This window comes from Psammomys obesus, unplaced genomic scaffold, assembly GCF_907164565.1.
Source record: "Psammomys obesus unplaced genomic scaffold, mPsaObe1.curated_primary_1811, whole genome shotgun sequence".
NCBI lineage: Eukaryota > Metazoa > Chordata > Mammalia > Rodentia > Muridae > Psammomys > Psammomys obesus.
The window spans coordinates 24,465,292-24,491,394 of NW_026592890.1; the positions used below are offsets into that span (position 1 = coordinate 24,465,292).

The 26,103-nt window shown below is 44.3% G+C and overlaps 1 protein-coding gene across 1 annotated transcript in view; it reads left to right on the forward strand.

Moving 5' to 3' along the window:
- Fig4 (FIG4 phosphoinositide 5-phosphatase) overlaps positions 1-26,103 on the forward strand; it is a 100,954-nt gene that overhangs the window by 53,977 nt on the left and 20,874 nt on the right. Inside the window, exons 16-22 of the mRNA XM_055616169.1 lie at positions 5,181-5,319; positions 10,400-10,458; positions 11,766-11,913; positions 13,808-13,891; positions 15,139-15,334; positions 16,482-16,564; positions 20,334-20,420. Coding sequence (XP_055472144.1) covers positions 5,181-5,319; positions 10,400-10,458; positions 11,766-11,913; positions 13,808-13,891; positions 15,139-15,334; positions 16,482-16,564; positions 20,334-20,420 — 796 coding nt within the window. The remainder of the gene's footprint in view (positions 1-5,180; positions 5,320-10,399; positions 10,459-11,765; positions 11,914-13,807; positions 13,892-15,138; positions 15,335-16,481; positions 16,565-20,333; positions 20,421-26,103) is intronic.

The window sequence follows — 26,103 nt, forward strand, 5'->3', positions numbered from 1 at the left end:
AAGGCCCTCCTGGCATCTGGACTGCCATTGGTAACTCTAGGAAAGCCAAGTCTCTTCACTGCTCCTGTGGCCAAAGCGAACGTGACGGGGGGGGGGGGGGGCTGTCAGCTGTCACTCTCATTTTAGGCTGCACAGAACACACTGCAGACGGCTTGGCGGCCCGTGACCTTCCCTAGTGTGTTTGTTGTCCAGCTCCCTAGAATGGCCGCTCCATGCCTTGTCTTCTCTCCGGCACTCAACCTCGGCTGCTGACTGGCTCACACTTCATTGAGAAAACCAGAGCTGAGAAGAGCCTCCTTTCACAGCCAAATGCAGAAGCCATGCATATCTGCGTGGAGTCTGCCTTGCATGGCGGCAGCATGTCATTTAACCTGGGCTTTATCTAGAGGCTTCCTGGCTCTTTCTGGTTGGGGGCAGAATTCAGTCATGGGACTGAGGTCTCATGTTCTCCTGGACGGCTGGCTCTGATTCTAGAGATATTCATTGGCTCATGCCTTGTTCTGTTTTGTAGCCCTCGTTGGTACTCTGAATCCATTTAGTGCTTTAAATCTCTACACCATTCCCTTAGCCTTCCTCTTCTGTCTTTACAGTATTCACATAGCTACAGATAATTCAGAATAATTTCCCTATTATCGTAAAGTTGTTATTTGTAACTCAGTTATATTTGCAAAATACTTTGTGCAATACAATGTAAAATATTCTTAAGTATGACACTAGGGAACAAAGATGTTAGGTCCAGATTTTCTTCCTACCATATATCTCTTCTGAGTCACAAAGTAACTGTGCTTGGTAGGACATGCCGTTAATCACAGCACTTGTGATACTCAGGCAGAATGATCTTAAGTTCAAGGTCAGTCTGGACTACACAGCAGGTTCACAGCCAGCTTAAGCTACACAGTGAGGTCCTGACTCGTAAAAACAGGAGCTAGAGATTTGGTTTAGTGGTACAGCACTCCTCAGCATGTATAATGGCCTGTATTTGACCGCCCCCCCAACAACGCATGCACACAGACACACACGTGCACACACTCTCCCTCCGAACTTACCATTTCTGACCCAGAAAGTCTTAATTTAACCTGTTTCTCTCCTGAGTTTTGCACTTAATACCTGTCATTTGATTCAGAAACCAAAGAACCATCCCTGAGTCCTCTCGTTCCCTTGTCAGTCACACGTGCCGGTCGCGGCTTGTGTTAGCAAATCTTGTTGACTCTACCTCCAAAATACAAATCAGATCCTCCTGCTATTTCCTTCCCTCCCCTCCCCGCTCTTCACAGTGCTGGGGATCAAACCCAGGCTTTTACACGCCAGACAAGTACTTTGCTGGGAGCCACACACCTCCCAGCAGCTGCTGAGGCTCTGACTCATCTGCAAGTGTAATCTCTCAACCTAGCGGAGCAGCCAGTGTGATTTATACTTTTTAAAGTTAAATCAGATCTCATCACTCCCCTCTTCAAAACAAAACAAAAATCAGCTTTTAGGGATTTCTATTATATAAAATCAAATTTCTTCCCACGACCTGTAGGATTACCAGGGACATGGCTCCCTCTGTCTGTGGTCCTGGGCTCTACCCATTGCCGCCACCCTGTGCCCTCCCTGGGCTCTGCCCTATTCTGTTTTGCTCAGCTTGTTTTCCATTCAGGCCTTGGCAGTTTTCAGTCCTGCCCCAGAGGGCTTTACTCTCCAAGGTCTATAGACTACACCCTTCAGATTTTGTCTATGTGTTAGCTTCCTCCCTTTCCCTAACTCCCCAGTGCCTGTCCCTGTCTCCTCCAATCACTGTCATCTTCTTCACTGAATTTACATCTTCTGAAAGTACCTTCCTTTACACAAGCACACACACACACACACACACACACACACACACACAGTTTCTTACTAAATTTCTCATCTCCAACAGCCAGGTTCTCGTTAACCTTGTATCTCCAGTAAAGTACATGGAAGGTTCTAGAAAGAATGCGTTTTTCAGTTATTAAAGTAATATATGTTAATTTTAGAAGGTGCAGAGTATCTCACAAATAAAGCATAGTCCCCCTCTAGAGATGGCCCCTTGCTCGTGTTTAAGCAAACCTAATTGTTCTGCCTTTTTTATGCACATGGTTTATAATCTCTCTGGCTCTGTGAGATGACGTGAATAACCTTTGTGACGTTAACTGTTCTTCTACAACGTGATTGTTTAATAGCATTATGGTACTTTATCCTTTAGAAGTGTTATCATTTAGTTATTTTTTATTGTACATTGGGATGTTCCTAAACAAACATCTTTGAACACGCCTGTTGCTTGCCTCTTACCTTTCCTTATGTGAAATTTAAAAGTATATTTACTAGATCAGAAGGTAAAATTATCTTTCAGGGCCTTAATGTATTAGTCTCATCACTGTGACAAAACGTAAGGGAAGAAAGGTTTGGTTTATTCCATGTCTTTGTAGAGTTTGCCCATGCTTGGTTGGCCCTGTGTGCTTGGGCAAGGTATCACCGAGGTAGGATGTGGGCTGTGGAAGGAGCTATCCCACCTAAGCAGAGGAGGGGCCAGGGAGGGGCCAGGCAGGACAGTTCCCAAGGACATACCCCCACTGACGTGCTCCTACCAAACGGGCCCACCTCCTGTGTTTCACCACCACAAACAGTGTCACAGTCCCTGAAAGACCCTCACAGCCACGCTCAGCTGTTTTTCACTCAGCTGGGAGTCGCTTGGTCCAGTCAAGCTGACAGGCAAAGGCATGGATTCCCTCAGAAAATGTTCATCAGCTAATGTTCCTTTCAACAAAGTCTGAAAGTCTTTACCAACATAGTAAAAATGGCTTAGCCAACACTTGTTTGATAACTAGCAAAGTTTTGTATGTTCATCGGTTCTGTCTCCTCTTTTTTGATGTTACACCGGCTTGCTTCTACTGGGTGCTGGTTTGAGCCATTGTTATATTTCAGAAGTATTTGTTTCATTAAATGGAGCAAGGTGGGACTTTAATTTCATTCTTCTCAATAACAGTTCGAAAGTACTATTTATTGAACAGTATTTCCTTCTTTTACTGTTAAAAGAGGCTACTTCATCACAAACTTAATATTAGAACAACAGATAACTTAGTTCCAAAATGTTTTTTGGACAATTAATTTAAACATCATTTATAGTCTTGTGCCATTTAGTTTGTACTACACTGGCATTTGAATGGCTCGTAGGTTCTGTTGCTTTTAAAGAATCATTGAGTATAGGAATGAGCACTCTTTTGTCTTCATACCATCTGCACTAGAGAAGACCAACCTCTGTTGAGTATTTGCCCACAGCCAACGTGTTACGATCTTGTAGGAAAAGGCTAGTTTATTTTGCAGTTTAAAGTATTCAGCCACGGTGGTGCATGTCTTTGATCCTAGCACTTGGGAGGCAGAGACAAGCAAGTATCTGTGAGTTTGAGGGCAGCCTGGTCTGCATAGTGAGTTCCAGGACAGCCAGGGTGACATAGTGAGACCCTGTCTCAAAAAGCCAGGAAAGAGAGAGAGAGAGAGAGAAGTCTGGAGCTAGAGAGATGGCTCAGAGCACTGGCTGCTCTTCAAAGGTTCTGAGTTCAATTTCCAGCACCTACATGGCGATATACAACTGTCTATAAACTGTAGTCCCATGGGATCCGATGCCCTCTTCTGGTGTGCAGATGTACATTCAGACAAAACATCCCTAAACATAAGATAAATACATTATTTAGGAAAAACAAAGCATCCAGTCAATGCTCAGGCTTTTTAGGGTGGCCTTGTAGCCCAATCTTAGGTGGCTGTGCTACCACAGAGAGACTGTGTTGTAACAACAGCGATAGCTTCAGGGAACTCCTGATGATCTATGAAGGATTATCAGTCTGGCATGGGGAATGCTCATCGCCTCCTCCGTGTTTGCCATACTTGCTGAAATTTTAAGGAAGATGCTGTTAGATTTAAAAGGTGAAATTCCTCGACAGAATGGCTTTAAAACAGAGAGCTGCTTTAGGTAGAATTAGGATGTTCTGGGGCACTGGAAGAGATGGATCATCAGGCTTCATGAGTCTATTCAAGAGTCAGAGAGAATAAGGTCACTGAGGACAGCCATGAAAAGAGGTACAGATTGGGGTGGTGATGCCTGTATTACAGAATCCTCGTTTTCTCTCAGCAAGTAGAAGAAAAGACCCCAGGGATACTCAGCATACACATATCCCTCTTAAGTGCTGTTTCAATGGAATGATTCCTGTCAAAATATCAATATAGACATTCATATTTGATATTTTGTTGACTTCTGCTAAAATGATAAGATAACCCAATACCAAAGTATTCACTGTAGCTGTAGGAAGAAAATAAATTTTATTTTACTGGTCCTGTAGCAGGTGCTTCTTCTGTGCTTTCTGCTTAGTCCTCCATTGTTTTCAGAAAGAGGTTACTGAGTATCTGTGAAAAACTTGAATATTGAGGCCTCTGGGGCAAGAATGGTGAGAAGGAAATGAGGGGGAAGGATAAAGGGAGCTGGGGGTAGAAAGTGCAGATGAGAAAGGTGGGCGCCAAGAGCACTTCAGTGTGGTTGTTTACTGCAGAGCATAGACGTGTGCCAGTCGGGATTGTCAGCTGGCAGCACGGTGTGGGAGGACAGGGCTGAGGTGCTTGAAGAGCTAGGATGAGGACGCTGCTCATGTGCCGTTGCCGTCTTCATTGTCACAGCTGAGGGGCAGAGATGCTGCAGAGAGCGTCTCTGCTGAGGAAAGGACAGGACGGTTAGAGCGGGAGGAGCTAGGCAGCTAACCCGGTCAAGGCCGTGCAGCCGGGTTCCTGCAGGAATCCGGTCGTTTCGTTTCCCATCGCTCTGCTTGTCTCTAGAACACAGTGTGAGATAATAAATGCTGAGGATAGGTTCTTACTCTAGAAGTAAAACCACTCTCAGTATTGTGTGACTTTGAAGTTGACATTCAAGAAGCAGTCTGTGTCCCCTGTCCCCTGGATTATGAGAGGCACCGAGTGAGAGGGAGGCATCATTCAGAAGCCAGGTTTTCATTCTCCTCAGAACACGGGTGGTGGAGTTTATATGTGTGTGTGTATGGAGTGTGAAATACCAGTGCGTCTCTTTCAGAGACGGCCTGTTCTGTGGAGCTACAGATGGATCCACGTCCTCTGAGAAGATATCCTCCCTGGGTATCTGCATCAATAATGGGTTTTCTGAAATAGGTATTTTTGCTTTTTAGATGCTGACAGACAAGATTCCATCAACCTCTTCCTGGGTGTCTTCCACCCCACAGAAGGGAAACCTCATCTCTGGGAACTCCCCACAGACTTTTATCTGCATCACAAAAACACCATGAGCCTCTTACCACCTAGAAGAAGGTACCCGCGCCTCCCCTCCCCCGACCGCCAGTCTGTCCTGTAAAGGCAGAGTCCATGCTGTTTTGAAAACCTGTTGTGTGATATGAACACATAGCGTAAAGCAGTGAGTCTTAGTGCATGTGCTGTCCGTTTGGGCTTGTGACTTCCTGGCCAATCATGGACGGCAGCTGGTTGTTCTGCATGGTCCCTGAGACCCAGATCCATCTTCAGGACTCTGTCAGGGAGTGCGGGGCAGCTCTCCTAAAGCCAGCCAGCAACTTCACTCTTGACCGTTTGCTGCAACGGAGAAAGAAATCCAAGACTCGAGGAGTCGGTCTTGGAGTTTTCAGGAGTGGTAGCCGAGCAGCGTTTACTTTGTTACATCAGAGTCGCAGAATGTTCTCTGATGTTCCTCCTTCCGACATGAATAGCTCTGGGTTAATAGTCCGAACAGGAGCCCAGAACAGTGACTCAGGTGGCAGATAACCACTGCTGCCAATTTGGCCTTCTGGAGTCATTCACCGGTACAGGCTGTTTGTTTATAGTTAAAGTGGTGACAGTATTCTCACCAGAGCTGAGCATGGAGGTGCGTGCCTTTAATCTTAGCACATGCTGCAAGATTGAGGCCTCCAGTAGGGGAGGTGGGTCGACCTTTAGCCCATAAGATTTTTCTGGAAAGAAATGAACAGTTTTCCCAAGACAGTTTTTAGTATGTTGTCAGGTAACACGAACTCAGAAGTTGCACGTGAGCTCATGAGTTGAGTGAATTTGAGTTGGGACATCTGCAGGTGTGTGGCCTTAGATGACCTCTTTAAGTCCCCTAAGCTTCATCTGGGCAGGCGGGCACCCCACAGAGTCACCGGGAGAACTTAGCTGCCAGGCTCTGCAGTGTTTTGAGTAAGGATCTCTGTGCTGGTATGACCGGACATGTCGCTGAGCAGAATACGGGGATTTGAGCCTGGCTTTCTTCTCACGGCCTCAGGTAGATGCAACGAAGCTGCTTTATCGGCACTGTGAGCTGTCGCCAGCCTGTGCTCATTGTGTGCGCAGACCACAGACAATCAAAGACATTAATGGCATTGGAGATGTCTGTGTGGCTGCAGGAACATCAGAAATGTTAGCAAAGTCTCGGGTTTCTGCACCTCCGTTCTCATCAGCTCACCTTGGAATACATACCTTAATGCATCATTTTTCCCCCTATAAATAGAGCTCTCTGAGTTTTAAAATTATAGTTATTGTTAATAAATGATTGTTATCAATCTTACTGACAAAAGTTTTGAATGAATTATGTTTAATGAAGTGTGTGTAAACACTTGCATTTAGCTTTGCTGGTGCCTGACTGGAGGTAAATGAGGTTGTTTTTGCTATTAGGATAAAACATGGAAACAACCAATACTCCACTTTCTACTGCAAAAACTATCTTCATATTTGCAAGTGTAAAGCTCCTTGCTTACCTTGGGTTACATAATTGAAGCAGGTGGGTTTCCTATGTGTGGGAACAAAAGGAAGCTGGTGTTACAGCCCCATATCCTAAAATAGGGAACTGGGGTGCAGAGAGAATGTGCCTCGGCTGAACTATCCAGCTGCTTAGATGATTCAGCAAGAGTGCTTTCAAACGCAGCCTTATCAGAGTAGAGAGCGGGATTACTCTACTGCACTTGTTTTTCCCCCTACAATATCAGAGCCTGTTTCATATAAATCATCAATGGGTACTGCTCATAACCAGAGCTTGTCACTCCAAGAGGCATTTCTGTGTTTGGTTTGGGGTATTTTTATCATCACCCAGCTATATAGGTTATTTTGATGGCTGTTAAATTGAGATAATTCCCATCGCAGAGGAAAGGTTAAGCCAGTGGCAGTAACAGATAGTGCTGGACTCACGTGCTGGACTCAGCTGAACTCACGTGACTCTGAGGCCTGTTAGTTACCCCTGATGCCTTGTTTTCCGCTCAGTGGAAAGCACTGAGTCTCACAAGGACATCTTGAGGCTTAAGTGAGAAAGTACAGTCTTGACGCAGCGGGGCCCTGGTACACCTCCCGATAGTTGACACCAAGAGACCTTTCATGAAGTCGATCAGCTACTCCAACTCAGTTCCTTCTCAGGAAAACTGTATTTCCCTGGGGATTGGAGGAGATCATTTAAAACCTTAGCACACAGCGAGTCCTGCGGATGTTCCCATTCCTGTTGTTCTCTAAGGGATTATCTCGTTTTAGCATTTACTAAAAATTGTCCAGGGTGCCCATCAAATCTGGAAAGCTGGGCACCGTTTCCTCACTTGTATAATGGAATAGCAATAGACACTTGATTATGTTTAATCTGTGTTTTCAACCTCGGTGGCTATCCTTTACTTACTCTGTGTTTCCCGGTCATGGCATGTTTTCACCGGCAGGGGAGGGACATAAAACCAACTCTACCAAGTATTCAGGTTGTTTCCAGTGACTGCTTCTGTTGCCCTGAATCCCACACGTGTTGATATGTTCAAACCCTTCACTGAGCCTTTGCCGGAAGCCTGGCTAGTGTGTCATTTACTCCCTTGGATACCAGTGAACTGTTTATAACGTCCCAGCCTGTCCTTAGATACTACACATTGTTTCATTATTATTATTATTATTATTATTATTATTATTATTATTATTATTATCATCATCATCATTATTATTTTTAGAGTTGGGATTTTCTGGCCCTGCTCACAGTCTGATATGTGACTTCCCTGTCTATTCTATGCTTTGGCAAGCCTAGGTTTGTGGCCAGAATGTGCCCCTGTTAGGAGCTGGTTACTGCCACTGTCGCTTGTGCAGTTGTTTCTCGCCCCGTGCTGAGAGCTGCTTCACTGATATCTTACTTGCTGACACCCTCAGCCCACCACGCCCTTTAGAAGGTGGTTTCCTCATCCGCCTTGATAGCCCTAAACGTTTAAAGATAAATTCATACATTCAAAATCCCTTCCTCAGATTAAATAGCCCCCGGTGCTCCAGCTGTTTGTCGGAGGCTTTGGTGTTTGCAGTGCTGTCCCTGTGTGTCCCAGCTGATAATAGAGTCTGTCCTAAGCTTGTGGTCATGGCTGCAGTAGTGGTCAGAGGTTAGTCTGATTTTCTCCTTGATTATGCGATCACTGGGACCATCCATCGGTGTCTGAATTCTCTGTCATTAAGCGTAAGACTACTTGCTGTAGCTATTTTCAGCATTTTGCTGTGACGGTGGTAACTGCACTCCCTCACCATGTCACACTGCCATGTGGTCACCATTCTTATTGTGCCTGTATACACTTTTCCTGCTTCCACAAGAAAGAAAAGGTCGTTAAGCGCGTCCTTTTTACTAATTAACTATTCCTTCAGTATTAAGAAGTGCATAAAACACTTCTTCAGAGCTAATCTTTTGGCCATCTTGATCTCAAAGTCTTGGGTGAAGAATGCTGAGTAGAACCTGTGATGTGTCATCGTATGACACCATCCATTTAACACCTTGCCTGAGTGTCGTCAGAGAGTAGAAGGTACACATATTCTTTCGTGCACGTGCCTTTGTAATAGTTGGTCCTAAATCGCTGCCCACAAAAGAAAATGAAGTTAGTATGGATGGGGCTTATTTAAATTTGTGACTGTATCTTTTTAGGTTACTCACAACCTATGCCTGTGGAAAATTTGATGCTATAACTTTGCTGGGATTGATATCTCTTTTGCTGACATGTGCCTGTTGGGATCTGTCTTCCTCTCACTTTGGGCATTCAGCCATTTCCAAAGAAGTAAGGATCTTACCTGCTCCAGGACGCTTTGGCTTACTCTGTGGCTTGCTTCTGTCTTGGGCTGTACACACTCCCTCTTACCATGAACGTGGCTGTTATTTTCAGCGTGGCTCTTTGAACTCTCAGAGCAGTGTCTGATACAGTGTAGGTGATTGATTAATGGTGAGCAATTGAATTAAGCCCCTGCATGTGGCATAGTTATCTGTTCCCTATTCTTTTCATAATCGGGGGCCTTGATGTTGAGAAAGCAGCTTCAGCTTGGAAACAGTCCTTCAGTATCAGCTGGTGGCTTGTAAAAACTCAGGAACCCTGGACCAGTCTTCTGACTCAGAATTTGGTTGGCAGCAAATCCAAGGTGTGCACAGTGGATTTAGACTGACAGCCTGGTCAGACCGCAGGCTTCCTTTTCTGGTGTCAGCATGGCTCACACCCCAGTTCCTCAGGTTGCCTGTTCCAATTTCCTGACCTTCCCAGTGGGTTCAGCCCACCATCTCTAGATGACATCTTGCCAGGAGCATTTGGGTGTTCCTCCATTTTTTTTTTTTTTCATAATTAGGATCATAAGTTCAGCATTTTTATCTTTTCAAGCCCAATATATTACATTTTCTTTGTAGTGCTTGGGCCAAAGGCTTTGTTTATAAACTGTTGGAAGTCTGGCTTTCTTTTAAATTCATGTGTATTCTTTCACTATCTAGCACTCACAAATTTTGACATGACTCTTTCTCCTGGAATCTCTTATTTCATTAGAACTTGATTTACAATGTAATTCTGGATTTCAGGATTTGTCACAGTTCTCTCTCTATAGCCCAGAGATGATCTCCCAGCAGAAGGCCGGGCAGTTGAAGTGCCCTATCCTGGTTCTGGCCTCTGCATTTAAATGTCCCATGTTCTCAGCTAAAATGAACAGGGCTCAAATTGTGCCCTATGGAAATTTTTTCATCAGGACTGCTGCTCCTTGATGATTCTGCTGAATGGCTACACACACAGGCCATAGCAGAGTAGAAGAGCAGCCTTAGCCTTCAGAGGACCAGACCTGGCTCAGGGTCTCACTGTTCACCAGGTGACTCTGTCCCCGGAGGAGGAGCCTGAGGTCTGCATAGTTGATGCAAACCTGCCGTTTTAGCTAAATAAACAGCAGCAGAGTATCTTGGCATTTTGCAAATCTCCAGTGGAGATGAAGCAGGAAAGGGCATGAGAAATAGTTTCGCATACGAAGACCTACTATGTGAAAAGCTCTGCCCATGTGTTATCACAGGAGAAAAAAGGACCTTTAACGTAGGAGGCCGAGGTGCCTTTTATCGGGTGAACTGTAGAAAACCATCATTTATGTTTGGTTCCTCTTGTCCCCTTTAATTTCGTAGTTACACTTACTGGTGGACACCAGAGGTGGTGAAGCATTTGCCGCTGCCTTACGATGAAGGTGAGTACCTGCTTCTTTTGTGTTTCTTACCACGTACTTTGAAACTATGCCCAGATGGGCTGAAAGCATCAGCATTTGATACCCTACGTTATAGAAAGAGATGGATTCATTAGGGCACTGCTGTTTTGTTGGGGGACGGTGCCATCTCTTAGCATCATATAGGAAGAGGCAGTTATACTTCCTTCTGAGTAGGCCGTTGCCTCCTTGTGTCGTGGCTTATAGCTACCAGATAAGCTAGCATTTGTCTGATTTTATGATTCATTTCAAATTAGGACTGATTATATTTCATATTAAAATTTGCTTTTATTTCTTGGAGAGATGGAGATGCAGTAAGGACCCATTCACCCACAGAAGTTAAACATTTTTTTCCTATCATTAAACAGTGAAAAATGTACAGATGTATGTATAAAAGTACATTCTAATCACATTTAAACTAAATTTTATTGTATAAAGGAATATACTAAAATGCACTGCACATTAGAGTGATGTTTCTGAATTTAAGCAATTCCCCAACTTTAGCTATAATGTGGCCCTGACTCTATGGCTATATTGGTAATTCATTATTTTGCCCTTGGGCAACCAGTTTTCCACTTGTAAAAATGTAGCAGGTGAGGGGTCTATTTAAGCCATGGTTCTACAACTGAAATTTGGGTTGAGGAAGTTCAGAGCAGGGATTTTTTAAGTTGTTATTAATTTATTTCTCAAGAATGTGTAACTTGAAACTCTGGACAAAATGATTAATAATATTTCTAACACAGGTTGGTCATTTGGGGAGAATGGAAAGCTCTTTATCTGTTTGTTTGCTTGTTTATTTTTGTGTGTGCATGTGTGTAGAGATTATGGGCTCCAGCATGTGGATATCCCTGCTTAGACATGGCTGCAAGCACCTTTACCTGCCGAGCCATCAACCTGGCCTAGAAAGGACTTTCACAGCGACCATTAATTGGGTGCGAATAACAAAAGATTCAGCGAGGAGCTGATGTTTATTTGTTTAAGCTAGACTGATGGGTGGGATTTAAAAGTACAAAGAAATTCAAGGGAATGAATAATTAAATTTCTTAACTCTCTGGACCTCCACAGACCCCTTTTAGTGCTGTTACAGGCGGATATGAGTTGCCTTTTGTTCAGGAGTCTCTTTCCTCAGCTCCAGGTGCGGAGCTGAGAAATTTGTCAGTGCCGTCTCCAGCACAGATGTGACGGGGCCTTCTGTGATTGCTGACGCTTTTGTACGAACGTGTGCTGGAGGTACTCTCGTGGTAACAGGAAGTTACTCTCTGAGTAACAGGAAGGTTTTTTTTCCCCCTCAGTTATCTGTGCTGCAAACTTAAGGAAGTTGATAGTGAAGAAATTTCACAGGCGGGAAGAAGAGATCGATATTCACAATGAGTTCTTCCGGCCCTATGAACTGAGTAGTTTTGATGACACCTTTTGCTTGGCCATGACCAGCTCAGCACGGTATGTAGTGGGCACTGCGGAGCTCTAAGCACTGGGAAGCTCTCGTTTCTCCGGTTCGTAGAGGTCTGTCTGTCTTTACCAGAAATCCGTCCTGCAAGCTGCTCAGAGGTGGTCCTTGAGTCAGAAAGCCTCTGGTCATAGGAAGCCTGTCACTTCAACTCCCTCATTAGCCAGCTGGGTTAATTGCCCTTATTTGACACGTTGAAATCTGTCCTCTGCTGGCCCTAATTTGCCATTTGGAATCAAGACACTATTTTTTTAGTGAATGTAGAAATTGAGGGCTAATATGAATTCATGGCAGTAGAAAAGCTGGGCTGTTCATCTTAGGTCAGCCATTGTTAATATAAAGTTAACCCCTTCCCTCCCCTCCCTCTCTTCCCTTCCCATCCCCTCCCCTTCCGTCCCCTCCCCTTCCATCCCCTCCCCTCCCTGTATTGTACTAATAGCTAAGTCAGTATAACCCAAGCTTATTTAACATGTATTTTCTCCACAAGGCTCATCACAGGCTTATTGTTAGAAACACTAAATAGGCTCAGCCTTGTACTCAGGGACCATTTTAAACAGCACGGTCACCAACAGAAAATTCACACAAATGTGAAAAAGTGGCCCTGAATAGATATAGATGGCTTAAAGGACACTCGTTTAGTGTGAGGGCAGAAAATAAAGACAGAGCCCACCTTCTGACCTTCTGAACCTCCGCTGGAGCTTGAGAACTGGGTGACTCAGGTTTTCACTGCTCCTTACAAGCACGTGCCTGGGGGTGGGGGGTGGGGTTGTGGCTACACTTACATTTTAGCGAGCAAGCAAGTTCATGCACGTGGAATCTGCAGATGCTTTCCTCCTCCTCCTCCTCCTCCTCCTCCTCCTCCTCTCTTTCTCCTTCTTCCTATGTGTTTAAAAAGAAAGAAGAAAAAGTTGCATGTTGCATGGCCACAACACTTTCAGACTTTTATAGAGACATTTGGCCAGTGAGATGGTTCAGGTCTGTCATCTCAGCATTTGGGAGGCTGAGGCAGGAGGATTGCTGTGCATTCTTGGCCAGTCTGGGACATAGGATGAGCTCAAGACCAACTTTGTCTATGCAGCAAAACCTTGTTCAAGAAAACAAAACAGAAAAATAATAAGATGAAATTAGATAGACATTTTGAGCCAGATCCAAGATTATTTTGTTTCCTTTAAAAAAAAAAAAAAGTATCATCCAGGCACAGCATGAGAGCAAGACCCTCATTGGAAGCCAGGAATCTCAGCCGAGCTCACAGAACTCCTGGCCTGCTGGTACTGTTAGGCACTGTGTCTGGCTTCTGGCTTCTGGCTTCTGGCTTCTGCGGTGACAGCAGGATGGAGCTGGATGCAGAGAAAGTACATGGCTCAGTGAATGGCACATTAAGTCAGCTTCTACGCGAAGCGCTGCCACTGCCTTGTTGTCAGCCAGCCCTGGCTTAATGGGATGGGTATCGCTCTTTTAATCCATGCGTCCATCAGTATACCTCCGTCAGTGACCTGGCTTAAAAATTCAGTGCATAGGCCTGAACGCCTTAGCATTTGGCCACCTGAGAGCTACTGTGATATTTAATTAGATGGTTTACATCCAAGCCATGCCTGGGGTGACATCACTTTCCAGCAAATACAACTTTTACACTAAAAACTCCTGGGCTCCTGCAGTTTTAAGGGAAGTCACCATTTTCACATAGGCATGACCTTGAGCTCTTAGCTCATGGGCTTTCTGCGGCTCCATCAGCTGAAGCGCTCGTGAGTATTGTGTTAGGAATATGTAGGCATATGTAACTGAGGCAAGGTTAGCGGAAAACAGTGAGTATGAACTTTGAGGAATGCCAGCATCATCTGCATACACGGTGATTTACACAGTATTTTACCTTTCTTCATCTTTTTCCAGTGATTTTATGCCTAAGACCGTTGGCATTGATCCAAGTCCATTTACCGTGCGAAAACCAGATGAAACCGGAAAATCTGTACTGGGGTAAGATTTGCATATAGAATGAAAATTTAAAGATTCATGGAAAATAGTAGCGCTTGCAGTAATATTTCCATCCAGAACTAATAATGTCAAGTCACAGAGATTAATTCCTGTTGGTTGCTTCTATACCAGTAGCTCATTTACAGCACTGGAGTCATTAAGATGTTCGCTCCTGAAAATAGAATTTATGATAATCTCAGCAACAGGGTATATTTTATTACTTTAGGTTGTGAACATAACACATGGCATAAAGGTGGGGAACAGATGTTTCATAAACAACCCAGCTTTCTTTGTTTCTCAACATAAAACACTTAATGAAAGTTGGTGGTTATTTTACTCACTGTATTGCATTTTGTTGGCATCTGTACGTGAAAGCAAGTGTACTATACCTGAGAACCTGCCAAGCTGGCTGTGCATGGCTATAACATTGTGTGCGGGAAGAACATTTCCGTCTCTAATAACATGAAGGGAACCCTCCAGGTTTGTGTCTTCCCACTGAGAGACTGGCGTGAAGGGTGTAGTCCTGGCCAAAGACTCATTGCCTCAGTTGATCTGCCTGTCACAGTGGTAACATTGCTCCTCCACTTGGACCGGAAGTCATGGCAAGACTGTAGGCACAGTATCCCAGTTGTATCTAGGAGTGCTTACACAACTGGGTTTTAGCGACGTGTAATTTACCCATGGGGTCAAATTCAAATGTTTTCCAGGTGCACCATTTCTGTGCCTTAAATTCATGACCTTTTAGGTGATTCACACGAAGCCCTGACCAGAGGCTAAGAGTTTAAAAGAAGAAGAGTGTTGAGGAGTTTGAACCCAAGGTGATTCTGGGACAGATAAGCAGCTGGACAGAAATCCTGTTGGGTTAAGTTTTAGTTGGAGGTCAGGATGGATTTTTCCGCCCTCTTTTCTCCTCCTCCTCCTCTTCTTCACAATATCTAATTCTGGTGAGATGAGGTATAGTCCATTTTTTCTTTCCTGAGATGTTTCCAAGTATTACTTTTTTTTTAAGCAACATAGAGTGAAATATTTTAACAGTATGGTGAGAAGGTTTGGCTCACTTTTAGTGACTGCTGTTTCATTATGTGTAGGTAAATGCTAGGCCTTCCCCTCCAGTATGGCTTGGGTCTAGACCCTAGCTTCTCACATATTCCTGTACTGCACTCAGACCTGGGTTCGGGACACAGCCATCCACAATGGCGGTCAAAGGCTCAGCTGGACTAGGCTTCACATTCAAACTCCTCTCCTCAAAGGAACAAAAGCAACCGAGAGGAAGCTGTCCTGCAGCGGAAAACAGCAGCCAGTGCCCCGCCGCCCCCCAGCGAAGAGGCCGTGTCCAGCAGCTCTGAGGATGACTCTGGCACCGACAGGGAAGATGAGGGCTCCGTGTCTCAGCGCTCCACGCCTGTAAAGATGACTGACACTGGGGACAGTGCCAAAGTGACTGAGGTGCGGGGGCAGGAAGCACGTGTGATCTAGCCCGAGGCTCTGGCAAATGATCTTTAAAATTCTGCTTTTGCCTCAAAGGCTGAGAGCAGGAGAATGTCACCTCACCCCCCCCCCCCCCCCGCTCGCACAGTTTTAGTACGGCGCCCCAGGCGTGAGAAGAGCCACATTCAGCTTAGACTTTGGAAATGTTTGGGGCTTTGATCCTCTTTGTCGTGGTAAATTTCTTACTACTTAAGAAATTTAAGGAAGCTCTGAGAGAGTTCTGCTCATCTTTGAGCATCCCATCCACTCGATGACTGTTTATTTCCCCACTGGACACTTGGCATGCAGTGTTTGGACCTGGCTCCCCGAGTCTTTGACTATCTGGTGGAAATGAGTCCTGTCCAATTCAATTTATTAATATAGTAAGGAAAGCAAGTGGACAGAAACTTCTTGCTTTCAAGAAATAGCTAAAAGTCACAATGCAGTAAAAACTTATCCTGAGAGTTGAGGAGTTAGTGAGGTGACATTGGCCAAATGCAGGCCACTTCCTGTTTGTGAAAATAAAGTTGTATTGGAAACCACTTGGACCTACTCACTGACATTGCATATGGTGGCTCACAGTATATGCCAAAGTTGAATGGTAGCCATATAACCATATAACCCAACAAGCCCAGACTGTCTACTGTCTGGCCTTTGACGGAAAACCAAACAAATAATAAACAGATAAATAGATAAATGAAGAAATTGAAGCTCCTACATTATATACAGCAGCCATGTTTATTTAGCACATTTAAAAAACTGTAAATAGGCACTTTAGTAAGAAACAGAAATCATAGTATTCTTGAAGTTGTGGGGTTTTTTTTGGGGGGGGGTCTTTTGTTTTGAGTCGCGGCCTCATGCCATACCATGCTGTACTGCAACTCACTGTGTAACCCAGATTAGCCTCAAATTCACTGCGGTCCTTCTGCCTCAGCCTCCCAAGTGCCCGGATTCTAGGCATGAGCCACTTACTCACAACAAACAGATTTTTTTTGAAAGCCATTACCTGAAGTTTAATGAGCAGCTTTTTGTGGAAAAATTCTTAGACTCACTTTCTTCCTCTCTGGGGATATTAACATAAATACTATCTGATGATTCTAACCCGTTCTTGTTCTTAAAACTCTAGAATGTGGTCCAGCCCATGAAGGAAGTATACGGAATTAACCTCTCTGATAGCCTGTCAGAGGAAGATCTCTCCATTTATGCCAGGTAAGAGACTTTCACATAGGAAGAAAAAAAACAACAACAGTGAAACATGTGATTATTATAACATACACTGTAACTTTTCTGCTGCTGTGATAAATACTGAGCAAAACGGACTTGAGAGGAGATGGTTTATCTGGCTTAGAGATCACAGTCCGTCCCGAGGCAGGAACACAAACAGGAACCTTGAGGCAGGAAAGAAGCATGGAGGAGTGCTTTTTAGCGGCTCACTCAGCTACTGTCATTACACAGCCCAGACTCACCTGCCAAGAGTGGCACCAGTCACAGAAAGCTGGGCCCTTCCGTTTCCATCAGCCATCAAGAAAATGCCGTACAGACACACCCACAGACCAGACTGATGGGACAGCCCCCCACCTGAAGTTCCCTTTTTCCAGATGACTCTTGGTTTGTGTCAAGTAGAGAAAAGTGAAAATGTCGACACAGGAGGCAGCAGGTTAATAGGGAGAAGTAGCTGAGGGAGGATACTGGTTCAGGATGTGTGGATAGGCCAGATTTCACTGAAAGGAGGGAATCCACAAAATGGAGTCCACCAGTTTCCTGAAATGGTACCATGTTAGGTATGGATGGGGGGAGAGTCAGAGCTCTTAGATTCTGTAATAGATCCTGTTCCCTTGAAGCGTCAGGAACCTGGCAGGACCACCGTAAGTACTGCCTGAGCCCAGTGTAACCTTCAGACAACTGTGTATCCCATAGGGCTACACCACCTAATTCATTGACATTTAACTTACGTAAATTGTATAATATAAGTGCAAATGCAGTTCCTTTTTAGGAGGACTTTTCCTCTTAATATGTGTTGACCTGGATGGTGCCAGTTTTTATTTCAGACTACTAAGGTAGATCTATTCTGTGATGCATGAAATATGTGGCATATCTTGACACCTTTATAAACCTTCATCACTGCTTGACCAGGAGCCAAGTCAGTCCCTGAGGATGGAACCACACATGTGGAACCCCGAGGCACTCGAGCACATTACTTTCTTGTTCTCTCTTTCCAACTCCGTAACTGAACTGTGCTGTGGCCTGTAAGCAGCGTGGTCTGGAAAGACAGCTGGTGGGGGCTGGTACCCGAGCCCTGTTGCCTCTTGCAGAGTGTGAGACTACTTGACAAGGGCTGGAGCATTGGCTCAGTTGAAACAAAAGGAAACGTGAAGTGTTTTTTTGGTTTTTTGTTTGTTTGCTTGCTTGCTTGTTTTGCCTCAAACATGACTTCCCTGGAGCCTTACTGGTTCAGACTCTAAGGTCTATTTCATTTGTCCCCTTTCAGGAGTGAGATACAGGCTTTATCAGCCTCAGCATCCCCGGGAAACAAGCAGCCTAAGAAGGCTGACTGCCAGGCCACCCAGAAGGGACAGCTGCTCAGCAGGGAGGCATCCACCCTGGAATAATTTTCATTTTAAACACCTTTCCCTTCTGTACATTTAAGGCTCTGCAGAGTTTTGTTTGTCTTTAGTTGGTGTAAAAGAGATTATCAGTCCAGTGGTGCAGCGTTATTGAGTGACTAGTCCAGGAGACATACCCCATTCTTCCTGGGAGTCTTGGGATTTAGACAACATGTGCCTTTTCACTCTCCTGATCCTCTCAGCTGTTGATGCTTACAGTGAAAGGGGATTATTAGGTTAGGAAACCGGTTATTCCTAACCTTTGTGTGAGTGGTCCCTTCCTGTTAGCAAGCACTCTGTCCTTTGTAGATTTCTCCTTCTTCCACAGGCCTGTGTAAGGCGTTACTCTTCTCCATCCTCATTAATGGTGATTAATAGTCACTGAGGGAGGCAAAGGAAGCTTCCTTCTGACAGCTTTTTGTGCTAGTCAGCTGCCTGCTGGTATAACAAAGATAGTTGAGATAATCAACCTAAAAAGAAGAAAGGTTTGTTGTGACTCATTTGGAGATCTCAGCCCATGGTCAGGTTGACCCTTTTCCTTTTAGGCTTTTGGCAAGGCAGAACATCACAGTTGGGAGTACATATGCAAGCAAAATGGTTTAATCTCATGGCTGGGACACAAAAAAGGCAGAGAAAACAGGGTTCTGGGAATAAACTTCATGCATGGGCCTCTGGCAGGATATTCTGCCCAAACTATAGAAGTTCATACAGGGTAGCTATCCCAGGGGTGACCCAGACATACTCAGGGACTGCGTGGCCCCACTCTTGTCCCAGCTGGGCACTAGAGGTCTCTTGGTGCCTCCTTGGATCCAGAGAGCTAGGAACAAGCACAGGTTCTTCCTCTCTCCTAAACCAGCAGGTGGCCTTCCCACCCCCAGGTTACAATAACTGGTGTCCACTGGAGTCTGTGCACAGGACGATGGTGTCTTAGACTGGCATGTATGCCAAAGCTGACTCGGGCACAGCTGACTCGGGGCCACGGAGTGCAGCGGACTCAGGCTGCAGAACACCGAGGGGTGGGGACAGAGGTTGGCATTACTGGCTCAGGCCCTGTCCTGTCCTCTTGTCTCCCTTTCTCCCGATAGTTTTCTTGCACTGAGTGAGCTGCAACCATCCGGCTTGCTCAGTTTTGTGGCTCTGTTCTGTCCACAGAGCCCTGCTCACTGTCTCCCTTCTCCACCTTTCTTGTGCCTCTGGTTTGCTCTCTTGACCAGACCTGGAAGCGTTCTAGTCCATGAAGCCTCATACACAGGCTGCAGTGTTCTTTCTTTATTAGTTAAATTTCACTTTTCTGCATATGGGTGTTTCGCCTGCATGTATGTCTGTGCGCTGCATGCTTGCCTGGTCCCCAGGGGAGGAGGCCAGAAGAAGGCAATGAGATCTCCTGGGACTGAAGTTACAGATGGTTGCAAGCCGCCACATGGGTCTGAATGGACACTGGATCCTCTGGAAAAGCAGCCAATGTCTGCCCCCCCCCCCCCCCAAAGTTTTTTTTTACTGTGATAGCGACTCTACTCTTTATCTGGGAAATTTTAAATGTGTGGAGCTAATGTTACATAATATCCTCCGTCCCCAAGCTTGATACCCTTTGTCACTTGCCTCAGATGAAAACAAGCCCTGGGGAGTTTGTCAGCAGCACTGTTAAGAATCTCATAATTGTTGCTTCTGTAGTATTCGATCTTCAAAAAAAAGCTTATGAGAAAATAAACGATAAGATTATAAGATCCATAGTCATCAAAGGAACACATTTGAAGTGGTAGCAAAACAGGAAGGAAAACAGCTCCTTGATCTTGCCCTGACCCCTCCCATGGAGAACAGACTACCCTGCATCTCTGAGGGGAGGATGGGCCTTGTGTGTGTGTGTGTGTGTGTGTGTGTGTGTGTGTGTGTGTGGTACTGGCCACCCCGCAGCCAGGAGTAGGGCTGTCCTCTTTGGCTCTGAGTTCATGTTTGGATTAGTGCCACTCAGTTTTCCCGGGGGAGCGGTGATGTGGTAGTGGCCCATCAGCTGGCTTCCTCGCCGACTGACAGCAGTTTTGGGAGTGAGGCTGGGGGGGTGAGAGAAAGGAGAGGATTGTTAGTTCCTGAGGAAACTTGAGTCAGTTGTCGGGACTCTTGGCAGCCTCCCTGCCTCAGGATGGGTCTCTAGCCCATTCCCCTCCCCCTCTGCGTGTCACTCTTTGATTGAAGCACCCCAACCAACCCCACGCTTCCTGCATTCTGGGTTATAGAGTTTCACACGGTGATAGTGGAGATGCAGGAGTGATTCAGTCTTGTCACCACGGTTGTGAAAGTACACTCTGATTGTCGTGAGCCGCTGGACTCACGGCAGGTGCTTCCCTCCTGAGCTTATTCTTGTCCTTTGTCGCCTGCAGGTTTGTCCAGCTGGGGCCGAGTCAACGTAAACAGGACAGGAGTAGCCAGCAGCTATATTCCAGGTGCTCAGATGGCATGGTAAAACTGTAAGTACCAGATACACTTTGAAAAATTTTAAATTTCATTTATTTCTTTGTTTTATTTATTTACTTACTTATTGTGTGTGTGTGTGTGTGTGTGTGTGTGTGTGTACATACCACAACACACATGTGGAGGTCAGAGGGCAATTTGAAGGAGTCAGCTCTCTCCTTTTGCCATGTGGGTTCCAGGGATTGAACTCTGGTCCTCAGCCTTGGTGGCAAATTCCTTTACCCACTGAACCGTCTCACTGGCCTTCTATTAAATCTTAAAAATCTATGAATCCCATGTCACTCGCGGAGCGTGTCTAATGACTTGTTAGGGAAAATATCAGTCTTGCTACCAACTTAGTATAATTTGACCCATAAAAGCATCCTTTTTATGCTTTTTTTTTTGCTGAAAACTATGCAAAAAAAGTAGGGGAGAAGTGGGAGGTGGAGAGGAGGTTGCAGCCTTAAACTACACCCCTTGGCTTCCTCCATGAACTCTGCCCTGACCTGGGTAGAGAGGGGATGTTGAAGGAGTTCCGAAACTAGAGAGACTGTAAGACTACCACAATACGCCCCCAAGGCTGTGGCTCCCAACCTTCCCGGTGCTGCGCCCCCTTAGTACAGTCCCTCATGTTTTGCTGACCCCAAACCATAAAATTATTTTGTTGCTACTCCATAACTGTAATTTTGCTGCCATTATGAATAGTGATGCAAATATCTGATATGTAGGATATCTGATATGTGACCCCCTGTGAAAGGGTTGCTGGACCCCCAAAGCGGTTGTGACCCACAGGGGGTAAGGGGGTGAGGGAGGTTGAGTCTCTTCTTGCTACATGACCCTGTCAGTGCCAATAACTTGGTGAAAGTTAAACAGGAATTTAGGAAAGTCTTAGCTAAACAGAACTATGTTCAAATCATGCCACTTTCTGGATTGTTACCTATAACATGAAATTAATAAAGCAACAATTTTCTTTAATCCAGCTAGTTCCCAAATAACTGACATAGAGAGACAATGATTCCTTTAACTGTTTTAAATGCACAGTAACTGGACATTATTACACTATTCTAATTCTCTAAAATAATCTAGCTACCTCCCACCCAAAAATCCCCACAACAGTTGCAGTTATGGCCTTCTGTGCTCCAGCTGTAATTTCGTGGTGTCCTCTCCTCTCTCCTCCTGCTTGTGGCCAGGTCTCCTGTTTGTCTCCTCCCCTCGCCGGAATCGGAAGCCCCACCCTATTCTCTCTATTGACAAGACAGAGAATAAATGGTCGGCAATGTTTACACAAACTTGAGACAGAGGAGATTCTTAGAATATGCATTACAAGGCCATGCCTGGACTGAAACCCAATAGTGGTGCAGCGAAATCAGCATGTGAGCAATACAGGGGTAAACTTCACAGAGCGTGCAGTAACACTGTGCCAACAGTTACCTTGAACAAACAGCTCAAACTCGGTGTGACTTAGTTGCCATAGCACCTGCTGCAGAGGAGGGTGGCGAGAAGGAAGCCAGCATACTTCACACAGGGTCTGGAACAAGTGCTTAGTAAGCTGCCACCAAGGTCATCATCTTTATATGCCTTTATCATCTCTTGTTGTCAGGACAAAACGTGGGGTTATGACAAGGAGAGACTCCCAACCAAGACTGACTCTGTTGAGTCTCCTCTATAAAGTGGGTCATTGTGGAGATTCAGGAAGGCTGTGTGGGGGGTGTCTCAGCCACTGTCTGGCTCTCTTGACTTTTAGTAGGTGTCCATTTCCCTCTCTTGATCGGACTGTCAGTGTGTGGCTTAGTTGATAGGCACCGAGTGCCAGGTTTCTGCCTGGGGCATGGGTGGTTAATGAGGGTGGAAAAGCATGAGCTCCTCCTCTGTCACCCCTGAGGGTACCTTTCCTCTCTTCTTGCTTCCACAATGATATCTTTTCTTTCCCTACGCTTTAGTTTGGAGGCAAGGGAAGCATATAAACTCATTAATTTAGAAACCATTTTTCTTCATCATATCTACTTAACATGTGGAAGTATGAGTTGAAAACAACAAGGCAAAGGACAGAAGTATATTAAGAAGAGACTTGGGGAGCTAAATTTTGTGATTCAAATTGACCATTTCATTAAAGTAGTAAGATGCAGCCTATTAGGAGACAATGATAATGAAGGGAAAAGAATACAAACATTTCTACCATTTTTCAGTCTTGGATACGCTATTTGTCTTACTGATTACTCACTTGGTTATTACTTGTTCATATGTGTTCTTCTGAGGCCAGGCATAGGCAAAGCCCATGTGGATCTAGAAATGTATTTTAACCTTTTCCACTTAATTAGTAAAGAGTCTGTCATGAGTATGTTTCTGTACAGCATCCTTGCCAGGATAACAAAGAGCTTGGTAGGTGCTGCCTAACGCTGTCATGGCAACTGCCAAGAGAGTTTTAGCGAGGGTTGTGTGTATGCCCTTTAAACTGGAACTATAACCAGGTTCTTAAAATGTCAACTATTCATTTTTAGTTCTCTAGAGCTATGCTCAAAGCAGCAGAAACTAGACTCGTGTGAGACCCTTGAAGCCTCCTTTTCTGCAGCTCGGGTTCCAGTTGTTTTAAAATGATGGTAAACGTGTTTTAACTTCACATGCCGCTGTGCCTGCTCATCTCCTCATACTTCATCATCTGCTGGTTTTTCCTGAAAATCTGCAGCTTGCCAGCTTTTCTTTTAAGCTGGAGAGAATTACAGTATCAAGTGTTAAATGTATTTTCACTAATAAAAATTTCCAGGAAGCCCATGGATAGAGGTTCCCCCTAATTTGTGGGTGCAGAAACCTGGATGGGGGAGCCACACACTGCCACCCAAGACCTTGAAAAACATTTGCCTAGAGGTTCGTGCTAAACCATATTGGCCAATTGTCTGTGTTGCCAGCACAAATACCCAAAACCTCTATTTGACCCAAGTGTGGCAGCTTTCTGATTCACGCTAGGTAGAATGTGTGACGGCCTCTATCCCGTGTACTTTAACCTATATTTCTTGTATTAACTCAGTCACATAAAAACCTGAAGGAGTAGATTTTATTATGGCCACAGCGGTGGAAAACTGAAGTGCACCGTGATGTCATTTGCCCAAGTTCGAGCAGACAGCAAGTGGAGAAACTAGGATTCAAACCCAGACTAGTTGCTTCTGGTACCCGTGATGTCTACCACTGAACTACAGATGGGTCAGCAGCTGCCTTTTTAAACCACTAGAGTAGAAATGGAGGTTTATTGGCATTAACGGGCCCTGCTTTGGTCTTGTAGCATGACTTGAGTATGTAGACACTTTTCTATGTCTCCACTCTTTTGTTCTTGAGTTTTGTTGATGTTTAAAGAAATTATTCCTTTGTTTTTCCTAGTGCCACTCACATGCGCACACCCATTCTCCCCTGTCGGTTATATTGACACTTCTCGGTAAATATCTGGATTATTTCAGACCTGTGTCCTCCTCAGTCTCCATGGCAGGCCTTAAATTGGCTGCTCAGTAAATATCTGTTGGAATGTGCTACCCCTCAGCCCATGCTCTACCCACCATTCCCAGGGTCTGTGTGAGGCCCCCCCATCTCATTAGTTCCATCGTCTTCTTGACTCCTCTTGTTGAATACTTCTGGGGCGTAGCCCTCTTCTGTTTCCCACTCACCTGCCACTGTCTGCCTTTGTTTCTTTGTTCCCTGCTGACTTGTGAATTAGGGAGGTCAGCATCCCAGCTTTCAGGCTTTCAGCATTGTCTCGTCTTCCTCAGCTCCTCAGCGCCTGTGATGCTGAGTTAAAAGGACCCAAATGAGACTTGTTAGGCCTGGCAGTTGGGACTGAGCTCAGGTCATCCATGCTTGCACAGCCAGCACTTTACTCACTGAGTCATCTCCTGAACTCCTCTATTCTAGTTGTAGTGAGAACACAAATGTTAAAATTCTTAATGTCATGAAATGCATTAAATAGTATAGGTCATTGATTTATAGTCATCTGTCCAAGCAACTCGCTGTGTATTCCTAATATTTAGTATGCTTCAGAACTTTAACTGGAATGTTTGTATTGTTATTAAATTAGTTGAAGATATGCATTCGTTTATAATCTAACAATTAATTGATTATATTGTATACTGATGTTTTTGATTTCTTAGCTCAGCCTATTTCAAATATGCAAAAAGAAAGGATAACTCCCAAGGATTTTGAGGAAATTAAAAGAAAAACTTAGATATAGAATAAAAAAAATTTACCAAAGAATTAGGTAATATTTTCAGTGTTATGCTTGCATAATAGCAATTGAGTGTGATTCAGTGATAAACATTTATGTTATGCTAGCTTCACTTCAAATCATCTTTAGATTTTGGCAGAAAATAGTTACATTATATTGGGATTAGCAAAATATTGGCAATACTAAGGAAGAAAAAACATGTTGTTTATAAGTAGTGTTAATAAGAGAAAGATTAACATTTCTTTTTCTGACTAAGAAACAGCTTTTGATACTAATGTAAATATTATTTTTAAAACCTCATATAAGAAGATATTTTACTGAAACTCTGTATTTCCTTGAGAGTTAATAACTTAGGCATTCTTCAAATCTTCTGTATCAGCATAGTGTTTGGTCTGGCAAGTTAATCACACACAGAATTTACATTGAAATAATCACAAGGTGCGTTCAGAATAGCCTGAAGAGAAAAAAAAAATCCGCTTAGTGAATAAGGCTCATTAGAGTTTGTACACAACATAAAGTCATTTTTAAAACTAATTAATATTTGAATGAGAGTCTTAAATTTTTTCTTCATAGCATGTCCACCAATGGTTTGATCTGATAACTTCTACATGAAAATACGCTGACATGGTATGGGGGAGTACCAAACCAACATCTCCCTAAATTCTGCCAGAGAAAGTAAGAACAGACTCTATTGTGCGTCTTCTGAACTAGTGAGGACACAGATTAGATTTCTACTACAGTCTACTATACAGAACAAAGGTCATGAGCCACCTCCATGCATCACCCCTCAGAGGATCAAAACTGGATCCTGGGCTTTAATGGCGACTGAGTGGAGACAAGCACAGCAGAATGTTACTTCAGACGCACAGAGGTGACACTGGCGACCTACTCATTCTCTGCAGAGGGAAAAACAGTCCTCCATGTTTGTGACTACTCATTTACTCTAAGCCTACGCAGAGAATAATGGGCCAAAACAGGAAGAAATTTGAGTCCAGCTTCCATCATTAAATCTGTATAGGTTTTCTTCTTTGGTGCTGGAAAAAAATAGCATGCCAGAATTTTTTTTTTTTTTTTCCCAACTGAGATCTGGTTAACTTTATATGTTTGCAGTCTATCACAAATACTTTTCCAACATGCTTTAGTCAGAAACGGAGAGAACAGCCCAGCACTTTGTTTCCAACTATTTCTGTACGCAGCTGAGTGAATGCATCAAATCACATGACTGCCACTAAGGTAGAATGTTAATAATTTAATCAGAGGGAGGCTTATTCCTCGTCCCCTTCATCTGTGAACGAAACCTTTGCATGCAAGTAAGTAGTGCAGGGTAAGAGGACTGAATAATTGGACAAGCTTGAAAATGAAAAGTTGAATGGTAAATCTGTATTGATCACTTAATTATAAAAGATCTTTGTTCCTTAAAAATTTAGTTGGAGTTGGAGGGAGATTACCATTTGATTTCCAATCCTGGCTTCCCCTGCCATGAGTGGATGGGTTAC